General features: G+C 45.6%; 1 protein-coding gene across 4 annotated transcripts in view; it reads right to left on the bottom strand.

Moving 5' to 3' along the window:
- LOC142766947 (uncharacterized) overlaps nt 1–12,449 on the bottom strand; it is a 94,182-nt gene that overhangs the window by 30,366 nt on the left and 51,367 nt on the right. For 3 of the 4 annotated variants that reach the window (XM_075868145.1, XM_075868144.1, XM_075868146.1), the window contains one exon: nt 9,457–9,639. The exons of the other annotated variant lie outside the window; for it this stretch is intronic. In XM_075868145.1, coding sequence (XP_075724260.1) covers nt 9,457–9,639 — 183 coding nt within the window. The remainder of the gene's footprint in view (nt 1–9,456; nt 9,640–12,449) is intronic. 4 annotated transcript variants of the gene reach the window in all.

Here is a 12,449-nt window from a genome sequence, read left to right as displayed (position 1 = left end):
AGGGAAAGAAGTGTATAGCTAAGGCTCGTTTTTTACGTGTTTTAACACAATATTAATGAGATCTAACAGACAGTAATGCCGAGGAATGTACAGGGGAAGTTAACAAAACCAATGAAATGTAAATAAGAAGAAAGAAAAGTGGATGAAAAAATAACCAAGTGAGCAGGAATCGAACCTACGACCTTGGGGTGTTTAGGTTGTATAAGAGGGACAATTAATCAGCTGCCCGCTCATAATAAGTTCACGTGCTACGTGACGCCAAACATGCGCATAAGAGTGTTTTCACACTCGTCGTTTGGCTTATAGATGGCGCTGACTGTCACTCCTACTTCTAAACTCACATATAAACCCAAAAAAAAATGGACGGAGGGAAGGCCGCTGTGGTAGCTCAGTGGTTAGAGCATCGAACGCGTTATTAGAAGGTCGTAGGTTCGATTCCTGCTCACAGTTGGTTATTTTTTCATCCACTTTTCTTTCTTCTTATTTACATTAAATTGGTTTTAATAACTTTTCCTGTACATTCCTTGGCATTACTGTCTGTTAGATCTCATTATTATTGTGTTAAAACACGTAAAAAACGAGCCCTAAGCTATACACTTCTTTCCCCTATTTCATTGAACGAGGGTCTCATACTGGCAGACTTGGTGTGTTTAGGTTGTATAAGAGGGACCATTAATCAGCTGCCCACTCATAATAGGTTCACGTGCTACGAGACGCCAAACATGCGCATAAGGGTGTTTTCACACTCGTCGTTTGGCTTATAGATGGCGCTGACTGTCACTCCTACTTCTAAATTCACATATAAACCCAAAAAAGTGGATGGGGGGAAGGCCGCTGCGGTAGCTCAGTGGTTAGAGCTTGGAACGCGTTATTTGAATGTCGTAGGTTAAATTCCTGCTCACAGTTGGTTATTTTTTATCCACTTTTCTTTCTTCTTATTTACATTCCAATGGTTTTAATAACTTCCCCTTTACATTCCTTGGCATTACTGTCTGTTAGATCTCATTATTATTGTGTTAAAACACGGAAAAAACGAGCCCTTGGCTATACACTTCTTTTGCCACTCAGAGTGATCGCAGTGGAGGCAACGTCGTCTTCATTCTCTTCCCGCGTTTCCCTTGTTTTTCCTGGTAGTGATACTTCTTATCATTCCTGCGGTTTCAGACGAAACCCTCTGGGTGAGTCATTCTTGCATCCTTCGTGTACACGGCTTCAGGCGGGCAACATGCGTCACCTATGTCTTGCATGAACGTCGGCCACTAGTGGTGACACGTGCGATTTCATAGTTTACCTCCCTGAGATGATTGAGTATCACGAAAGAACCGGCGTAGTGTGCCAGTAGCTTTTGTCTTAGGCCACGTCTGCGTATTGGCGTCCACACCCACACTAGATCACCGGGGGCATAGGTTACATGCCTGTGTTGACTGTCGTAGCGAAATTTTGAGGATTCCTGCGCTACCAGTGTACGTAATCAGGCAAATAGACGTGTCTCTTTCGCAGGACACAAAGTTTCCGCAATTGTTATATCGTCATGGATGACAAAAGGAAAGATAGTGACCAGCGAATGTCGAGGTGGCGAGCGTAGAGCAGATAAAAAGGGCTGTAGCCTGTCGTTTCGTGTTTTGACGTGTTGAAGGCGTACTTGATGAATGGTAAAACTTCATCCCAGTTTTTAAGGTCGGTGGCGACGAACATTGACAACTTGTTGATCAACGTTCGGTTTGTGCGCTCGGTGAGGCCGTTAGTTGGTGCATGATACGCAGTTTAGTGTCGGAACTTGGAGGCACACAAACGAAGTAATAATTCGACAATATCAGCAGTAAATTGTCGTACACGGTCACTTATTATCACGCGAGCAGGTCCGTGTCAGAAGATGACTGAATGCAACAGGAACTCCGAAACCTTGACTGCTATGGCGGAGCATAAGGCAGCCGTCTAGCAGTACCGCGTCAGGTAGTCGGCGCATACAATTATCCACCGGTTACCTTTTGAGGAGCGTGGAAATTGTCCCATCAGATCAATCACGACCTTTTCAAAAGGGGAACCGGGAGGCTTTACAGGTTGCAGGTGACGAACTGGACCCGAGGAGGGCCGGTTGTGGCTCTGACACTGCGCACAGTTGGCCACGTAGTTCATAATTGTCTTGCTCATTTTCGGCCAATAGAACCGCTCTTTCGTGCGACTAAGTGTTCTTGCGGTGCCTAGATGGCCAGAGGTGGGGTCATCATGCGTGAGACGCAGGACAGACGTTTGGAGAGACGCAGGAACAACTAGCAGAAAGCGGGCGCCCGTCATGGACAAGTTTCTCTGGTAAAGAAGACCGTTTCGGACGCAGAATCGGCCTTCGCCTCATGAATTTCTCGCTCCAGGGAAGAGAGCTTTCAAGCTTGGGTCATTACGCTGCTCAGCGGCGAAAGTCACGGCATCGGAAAAGCCAGACGACAGAGAAGCGATAAGGTGGTCAAAGTTATCGCCTTCACAATCTGTCGATGGTAGCGGCATTCTGGAGAGGCAATCCGCATCAGCGTGTAGACGGCCAGTCTTGTATGAAATGGTGAAGACTTGTTCTTGCAAACGTATGGCCCATCGTGCGAGGCGGCCGGATTGGTCACGAAGATTTACCAGCCAACACAGGAAATGGGGATCTGTGACGATATTGAACGGGCGACCATAGATGTATGAGCGAAACTGTTGCACGGCAAAGACTACCGCTAGGCATTTCTGTTCGGTCACTGTGTAGTTGCGTTCAGGCTTGCTTAAAGAACGACTTGCGTACGCCACAACGTGTTTCTTCTTGCCAGAACGCTGAACGAGAACGGCAGCGATACCGATGCCACTTGCGTCTGTGTGAATTTCCGTGAGCGATGAAGGATTAAAGTGCCGAAGTATTGGCTGTGAAGTTAACAAACAGTTCAGCTTGTGAAAAGCGGCATCACGCTCGGAGGTTCATTGAAACGGGCTGTTCTTGCGTAAAAGGCTCGTCAGGGGGTGAACGACATCCGCAAACTTGGGTACGAACCGGCGGAAATACGAGCAGAGCCCGATGAAGCTACACATTTGTTTCACAGATTAAGGACGCTCGAACGATTCTATGGCTGCTGTCTTTTGTGGGTCAGGTCTAATGTGATCATTGCCGACGAGATTTCCTAACATCCATGTCTGTCGCTCGCCAAAGTGGCACTTTTTTTAATTCAATACAAGGCCAGCTTTTTCAATGCAGCTGATCACGAGGTCTAGGCGATTGTTGTGCTCCTCAAACGTACGTCCAAAAATTACAACATCATCAAGGTAACACATGCCTATATGCCATTTTAAACCACGCAATATAGAGTCCTTAAATCTTTCGAATGTCGCAGGAGCATTACATAATCCGTCCGTCGGTCGTAACGAATGCCGTCTTTTCTTTGTCAGCTGCGTACATCGGAAATTGCCAGTAACCTGATCTCAGGTCGACAAATAAAAAGTAGGACGCGGAATGCAGGCAGTCTGGAGCGTCATCGATGCGCGGCAGTGGATAGACGTCTTTCTTGGTAACAGAATTCAGTCGGCGGTAGTCAACGCAAAATCTCCACGTACCATCCTTCTTCCTTACTAGAATGACGGCAGCAGCCAACGGACTTGCCGATTCTTGTATAATTCCCTTTTCCAGCATTTCTTGGACTTGCTCGTTGAAGATTTTGCGCTCCGATGGTGCCACTTGGTAAGGTTTCTGCCTAATGGGATTCACCGACTCGGTGAGGATCTGATGACGTATCCGGGACGCTGGCATTAAGGGCCTTTGGCTGTATTTAGAAAAATTTAACACTTTCGAGTGTTTAAGAGAACGTCGAGCAGTGTATGACGTTCAATTGGGCCAAGTGACTTGCTGACCATTTGTAGCAATTAGGCATCTTCTTAACCTTCTAAGCCTAGATGTTCATTTTGGCTTGTAGAATCAACAAGCGCAACCAGCGTCGTACATGAATAGGGTCGAAATATTGCAAGGTTCATGCCGCCTGGCAGAATTGCAGGCTCCATGGAACTGTTCATTGTCCACACACCTGCCCGTCCATCTACGACTGACACTATACATTAGGGAATGAGAATGTTCTTTTTCAGGCATGCCAAGAGAATCGGTTCAAGCATGGCGTCAAACGTGCCACAGTTGTTGCTGGAACATGTCACGGGAACACACACGGCAGAAAATGCAGGAACGACTGTATCCACGGAGACGAAAAATATGTATTCCTCAAGACAGGAATTTTCCAAGAGCGCCGTTGGGAAAGTACCGTGTATAGAAAGATGCCCACTTCTGCAGTCTACAGTGGCCCCACATTCACACAAGAAGTCAATACCGAAGATAACGTCATGTGTACACCGCAGAACAGTCGCAAACTCTGTGCGAAACACCTTGCCACACAGAGAGACGTCCACAGTACAATATCCCACCGGACACAACACCTCACTACTTACACCCCAAAAAGTCACCCCACGGTTCAGGCAAAACATCACTTTTGGTCCTAGCAGGTTTTTAAAATTTACACTCATCACCGAGACTGTCGCACCTGTATCCACAAGTGTGATAGTAGTCACTCTATCAACAACTACATGAACTTTGTTCTTCAATATAAACGCTGACGGGGGTATATCTGTAGATAGCACCTGTGATCTCGCGGCCTCACCCCCACTGGCCGCACCGACTAGTTTTCCGGTGGCGGTGTACGTGCGCGTCGCCGTGGCGACGGCGATCGTGGAGCACGGGGAGCTGGGCGTGGCGTCAAACTTATATAAGAGGCCGGCGAGGGGTAGCGTGACCCGGTAGGTGCACGTGGTTTCCGTGAAGTGTAGTTCGGATGGTCGAAAGATTGGTGAGACATGCGCCAAGACTGTCGCTGATAAGGGCGGTGGTCACAAAAACGTGCAATATTACCCGGGACGCCACAGTTGTAGCATAGCGTAATTGGTCGAGGGGCAAGTGGCTGCTCAGAGTAACGACTCCTCTCGGAAGGCATGGGATAGGGGTGCCGCCCTTCAGGGGCACTGTAGGCAGGCGACAGGTGGGCGCAAGCTTCGTTCGTAGTTTGGAGGTGGTTGACGGGGGAATCCAGTCTTCCGTGTGGCTTAATATTCATAAGCGTCTGCTGCGTTGATCGATGGTTGCCATGGTGGAAGATAAACATGAGTCAGCACACATTCTGGTTCGTTTACGTACACTTCCTGAAAATCGCTGGGGCGATGATAGGTCTGCTGACATTGAAGCAGCTCTTCTCTGACTATCTGCCGTATAGTCAAAGCAAGGTCGTTAGGCGGCACTGTTTCAACACTAGCCACAGTGGGGACGTTGGACAGGCGGTCGAATTTAGGAGAAATTCATCCAATCTTGAGGGATTCAAAGGTACGACTGTGCTTCATCACGTCGGACACGGAGTTCAAGCACTCTTTCCCAATTAAGAAACTGTACACGTCTTCAGCTATACCCTTGAGAACGTGTCCAACCTTGTCTTCTTCAGACATCCTCCCATTCACGGTCTTGAACAGCTTCAATATTTCTTCAATGTATGTCGTACACGTTTCTCCTGGAAGCTGTGCCCTCTGAGACATTCTCTGCCCCGCGCGTTTCTTCTTTGCGTCCGAATCACCAAAACACTTCTGCACATCTTCAACGAAACGTTCCCAAGTCGTGAAAATGTCGTCGTGGTTCTCCTACCACATGAGGACGGTGTCAGTTAACGAGAATACAACATGATTGAGCTGTTCGTTCAAGTCCCAGTCATTGCTTCTGCTGACCCGCTTGTAGTTCTTGAGCCACACGTCGACGTCTTTTCGTGAGGTCCCACCGAAGTTTGGTGGCACTCTGTAGTACGGCACGGAACCCATCGGAGTTGTCCTCGAAGCGTTGGATGGCTGGTCTTGGGCCATTACGATCGGCGAAGGTGGAAGTCCGGCGAGGCGGCGGCTGCGACGAAGTCCTGGTAGTGAAGTTCTCGTCTTTGGGTTCTTCTTACCCAGAACCTCCATCAAATTGTTACACAAGGCAAGGTAACTTAATGGGGGTTTTTATTGAGCCCTGAGACCGCGATCACAGTATAATGATGATGATCTCCACCGCATGGCTCGTTCCCACTCAGAGGAATTGCAGTGGAGGCAACGTCGTCTTCATTCTCTACCCGCGCTCCCTTGTTTTTCCCGGTAATGATACTTCTTATCAATATATATATATATATATATATATATATATATATATATATATATATATATATATATATATATATCATGTGATAGAAAGCTATTTAAAAGCATTATCAGAAAATTATTGTTGCATATTCACTTCAGCCACGATTACTTGGCACAATACAACTTCGGAATATGTGAAGACAACAGACCGTATGCAGCAATAAACTTGAAATGAGCACTCACTTGAAGACCGAAACTAATTAACAAGCTGCACTGGAAGCTTCGCGACTCTCAAAAGATCACTCCAGAACGCTTAAAGCTACCTAAGCAATTTTCGGTCCTCACGTGCCCTCATAACCTACTTTTACTACGCCTAAAATAGATTTCTTTGTCGCTATACCTAGTATGTAATACTGAGAGCCAGCGATGGAGCATTCACCCACTTATCATCTGTTTCCATGAAAAAAAAACACTGAAAGTTTCCTTTCTGCCTTCACAACCACCTGAGCATACGTGCGCAGTAAAACGGCGTAGTACAGTCTGTTTTACAGCTATGGGAAATCCCGTAGCGAATAGCACCGCGATGCGACCAGTACTGCAGTCACCTGCTGGCAGCAGCTCGTGCATGCGCAGATACTTGAGGAGCGTACTATAGAACCGCATCGTCTGCGATGGCAGTGGGTCCTGGCCACAGTGCCGGGCAGCCGGCTGATTTGATTGTTGCTGCGGAAACTAGGTTGATATTCTGTAGTAAACCCTGTGAGATACCAACCTCTCAGCCTTTATTGGCGTTGATGGTATTGATGTCGTTTGACAGCATACGTTCTTTGCTCTTTCGGAACGCCGTGGTACTGAATGCGTTCACGCATACTTTCTCCGAGTGAAAACCGCAGTACGCCACGACTGGGTATATTGTGAGCACGTATCGTGCGTCTTAATCATTTCACGCTTAAAAAACTAGCACTATACAGCGAATGCCCTACAGCTATGTAGGTTCAAAATAAAACAAAAAAGAATAAGTTCAGCAAGACTGTAGGTTCAAATAACAAACTAAACGTGGTTCTTCTCAATAACATTTCATCACTGTATGCAGCGCTCACTGGTCGGCGCTGATGTGCACCACGGGTAAAGCTTCCATCTAAACTTGTATCACGTCATGTCCCTCGCGGCACGGTTGACCGCACTTATATTCGACGGCAGCGGGTCGTACTGTGACACAATGAAAAATATCAGCCCGTTTCCCGCCGCAAAAATGAAATTCACCTACTGCATGACACTGTGGCAAGCGTGTGCCGCCATAACTGACGACGCGGTTCAACCGCTCAACACAATGCCCCTCGAGCAGCTGCGCACGCGCGAGCTTTTGCCATCACCGCATCAAGGCCGCATAGCGAGGCCTCGCGCTACGAGAATTCTCAAAAAAGAGTAAAAAAGACTGTACATATGCACCTTCAGTAATCATCAACGAGCTCGCTGTTAGCTGCGACGGCTTTGACACCTACCCGTTGTTTTTTAGTCGACCGTTACTACAAGAACTCATCTGATCATTTTTGTACCTTCCACACGACAATAGAATCATGTAAACCACAGCAAGAGAGCATTCCAGAAAAAAACTTGCCACAGCTCACCTATAGTATACAGAAGATGTCACCTGTATTACGATAACACCGAGCGTGCGTTCAGGAGTGCGATTGTACCAGGAGTATGGCAGAGAAGAAAGAAAAAGACAGAAGCTAGGCCTTCGTTGCGTCAAGCTTCTAGAAAGTGTCGACCATTCACCTTCCTTTGTACCTCTGCGTTTTTTTTTTGCTCCATGGACTATTTTTTTGTGCTCAACTTTTTCTTTCTCTTCTGGTATATTACTGTTCCTATGAAGGCTTTTGTGTGATCGTGTGCTGATAATGGTTTGGTTAATGCTACACGGGATTTTTTCCAGCTTGGATATCTTCATAAGGACGATCGAAAAACGAGAGGAAAAGGAGTTCTCTTCAGAGCGAGCATGTGTTGAATGTGGAGTAGCTGGCTATGCGATATACAGTTTTTTCCACATTACGTCAAGTGACAACAACAGCATACGATGGCGTGTACGACAACATGGCCTCTTAAGATTTTCACATTTAGAAGCGTGTGATATGCTTTTCGTCACAGGCTCTGTCATACGCTTGAACTTTACTTTCAACACTACAACACAATGCCGTATTCGGGTCGCACGAGCGTGCCGGAAACAAAGTAACGTTTGTGCACATAACATTAGCTACTCTATACTACCCTAGAATGCCTACTGTAAATACGTTTGTAAATAATTCTTTTAGCAAATTAGCGAAGTACCAATTACGTGCTCCTAGTGTGTCATGTGCACCTACATACCCAGCTGTAGACTTTGTAATGGGTGAACAGCCTTAAGTGACTCTATACTATCACTCAACGTGTTCTGATGCTAGCTACAACACAAAGATTCTGCCAACCAATATAACACGTGATAAGAAAACTTCTCCCACAACAATGCATCCTCATAGGTTTCTGAATGAGCAGTTTAAAACAGTGACAAAAATTTGTGACCGATAATCACAAAAAAGGCTTTTATTGAACTCCCACTCGGGCCGAATATTCTTTATTTATCTTCATCTAACTCGACTTACGGTGAACGTCACCGTTTCGTTTAGAACGAATGACGCCGCCGCCAAAACCAACCTCACCACGGACACTGAAATTTCTAGATATTGTTCTATGCTCAAGTGAATCCTTCCTGTTGGTGGCCGGCCCAGTCAGGGACATTTTTCTTCCCGTCTGCACCTTTTCTCCTCCTCTCTCATTCCTCAATGCAGGGTAGCCTAGCGGGGCAGAGCCCTGGTGAACCTGCCCACTTTTCTCCTTATTCTCTCTCTCTCTAGCGGCGGAGGCGGCTGCATTTTCGATGAAGGCAAAAATGCTGTAGGTCCGTGTGCTCAGATTTGGGTGCCGTTAAGGAACCGCAGGTGGCCGAAATTCCAGAGCCCTCCACTACGGCGTCTCCCATAATCATGGTGGTTTTAGGACGTTAAACTCTACATATCAACGAATCCTTCTCATGCATCAAATAAGAGAGGGGGGTGGGGAGCTTCGAAGATTCATGGATGCCATCACTGACTACTTTCAGCACAAGGCGAAGACTTGGGCCACCCTGAAAACTCGTTTTGTGGGTGACATTGAAAGTCGCACTATAAATCAGCAAGGTAGTCATAGTTCACCTTTTTATGACAGCATAAAACGCACGTAATACAGAACTACATATAAGTCAAGAATTTATGGTGACCTTATGCTTACCACAGTCCGCTTCGGGGACGCATCGGCCATCCATTCTTCTCCAACGCTTACCGCTACACACACACGTTATTTTTCTTCTGGGTCTACAAGTCCACTTCTTTACATGCACGTTCACGTTGGGGCAGTATAATTGCGGAAAAAAGTCACCATCACAGACACCAATTTCTTGACCAGTTGGGCACGCTAAATAGAAAAAAGTGTAGGCTGACTTAAGAAAATCACACTTTGACTGCACGGGCGCAGCAATGATTGCAATAGCAACCAATTATATGTTGCACGAGGTGACACAGGCAGCTCTCTTGGCTGTGATCTTACACAACTCTGGGAAACGCAAGTGTAGGAAAATATGACTGTCCAGGTATAATTTTCACTCTGCCACTTGACGCTGAGAGCGCAGCAAGTGGAAGGGCATTCGCAATGCCGACGAATATGAAGGGTTTCCCATGTCTCTTTAGCCAAAATTAAAAAATACGCCGAAACACGTAATTACGACGCGACCTTATGCATGAATCCCCGTTGCCTAGAGTTGGGCAATTTTTGTGTTTTCAGTTATGGTTCAATTAGATCTCTTTATTTACCTTACTTTTAAAAGAACGAAGATAAATAAATGATTTTAATGAGAAAGTTGTAGATCGGCTTGCAAAACGTCGAAATAGATAGTTTTGATCTCAATATCTGTTAAGTATTAGTGTTTTTTGCTAATTAAAGATGCCCTCGAAATACAAAAAAATACGACGTGACAAACCCGCTCGTGCGCCAGTGCGCACAATTCTAGTGCTCTCTAACGTTTCGCGTACGAACGACCATAGCATGGGACCGTTGTGCTGTCTCGGCAGCGCCAAAACAATGGTGATGGCTTTACGATGAACACGTTTTTATGTCGGCCAGAAAAACAATAACCACTGTGATTGCTTATCGCTTTATTGAACCGGTGCGAGGGAAGCGTGTCGTTCGTACGTGGAACGTCAGGAGCACTACAATCGTTATTCGCACTGACGCGCAAGCGAGTTCATTACGTGGTATTTTTTGTATTTCGCGGGTATTTATAATTAGAAGAAAAACACTAATACTCATCAGAAATAAAGTTCGAAACCGTCTAATTTAATGCTTTTCAAACCAATTTACTATTTTCTAGTTAAAATTTTTTATCCATCTTCGTTCCTTCAGAAGTTCAATATTTAAACAGATCTCATGAAATGATACTTGGGAACACAAAAAAATAGTCTGACATGCTCCAGGCAACAGTGAGGAACCTGCATTTGGTAACGTCGTAATTACGTGTTCCGTCATATTTTTGAACTCTGGCTAAATTTATGTGAGATACCCTGTATAAGTAGCGTGCTGTACGACTGAAAATGGTGCGCTAAGGTAGAAGAATCCATTTCTTAGCAAAGGTTTACACGGGATATCCAAGCTGTGGCACTTTCCGCGGGTGTAATTATGACATGCAGTGAAATTTATATGCAACTCTGATAAATTCCCACATTATGAAAACACCTCATATATATTATTTTGCCGTTCTGGTATGGGTTACATTTCACCTCGGTTACCATGAATAAACGGTGCTTTGCGAAATCCTGTGCGTGCTAAAGTGCATAAATCTAAATTGACGTTTCAACTGAACAGCTCTCCAGGAGGTAGGTACCACCTACCATAAATATTTGCCGCAGTAGTATTGGTAGTGAGGGCAACCACTAAAGAGGCCAGTGCTGCTATCACTTTGACGCATTCAACGGCATCTGCTGTCATCAGTGCAGCGCGCTTGGTTTCAATCCAGATCCAGTTTGTTTTCTAACCTACAGTTTTTTTTTTGCGCACCTTGCCGAAGTTCGGACGCATTTGAGGGAGCCTGTTGTATATTTAAATCAAAATTTTTCGATTGGCGGCGATTATGCAGTCTTAAAGGAATTGTCTACCACTTGAAAAATTATTTCTGATTGTGGCGCAAATGAAAAGATTGTTCATCACATCGGCGGCAATGAGCATGCTTTCGTGTCAGAAGAAAAGAAATATAATATTAACTTGGTGTTGAAGTAGGTAAAAATGACCACTAGCGTCACCCAACAGCGGATGTGGTCAATCTTGACGATCTATTGGCAGGATAAGAAATCCTCGCAGGTACACTTACTTTGCTCAAAAGCAAGCACGTTTAACTTGAAATTGTGTTTTTTGCACTTGAGGCAGCTTTATGTTGTGCTAGAGACCAATTTCTGCTTCTTCTTTCTCACGAATTCAAATAGGTGCTAGGTCGGGCTGCCGGCAAAGTGTTCGCTTACCTGCATGCCTGCCTGCAAACGGCGGAGAAATGTGACCACGGCATTTACCGTCGCTCATGAGAACAACAAAAAAGTGAGTGCGTGCCTAAAACAACCACTGAGGTATTTGTTTTATTATTAACCAAACTTGAAGAAGCCTGCGAAAACCGCACGTGGTTTCAGTTTTAGACTTTCACCGGCACTGACCAGTGTTGTGGGCATTGAACCCACCTTTCAAAAGAAATATAACGCGGACAGAAAAATTCTCTATTGAAACTTTTTACGCACTTTTCAGAGAAAACGCTGCAAGATTAGAAACTTCGCGTGGTACGCTTTTTATTGTGGCACAAAACAGGAGAGCATTGAAGGACGCTAGACAGTCCCTTTAGGAGACATGCTGCCAACAGTGGATGTGATGGCGATAGCGATTATACGCCAGTGCAACGCCAGCAGTGATGGAAAGTGAAGCCGTAAGTACAAACACGCTACCGTTGTGTTCGTCAAGCTTGCAGTACCACGACCACTGCTTCTAGCGTGCTAAATAATTTTACAAGTGTTACAGCAATTTTCCTGGGCTTCTTTAGCACTTTTTCAGGGCTTCTTACTTTTGGCTGGGCACAGGTTGGTTTTTCAAATTTATCCAGGTCGAGCCAAGCTAAGTCTTCTAAAATAAACGCCGCGTTTGCACGTGATCGACAATTCATGCATAGCAGTTCACGTGCAGTTGTAGTTGGACGG

Source organism: Rhipicephalus microplus, chromosome 7 (assembly GCF_043290135.1).
Source record: "Rhipicephalus microplus isolate Deutch F79 chromosome 7, USDA_Rmic, whole genome shotgun sequence".
Classification (NCBI taxonomy): domain Eukaryota; kingdom Metazoa; phylum Arthropoda; class Arachnida; order Ixodida; family Ixodidae; genus Rhipicephalus; species Rhipicephalus microplus.
The sequence above is the reverse complement of the archived record's forward strand: the minus strand, read 5'-3'. Positions and strand labels throughout refer to the sequence as shown.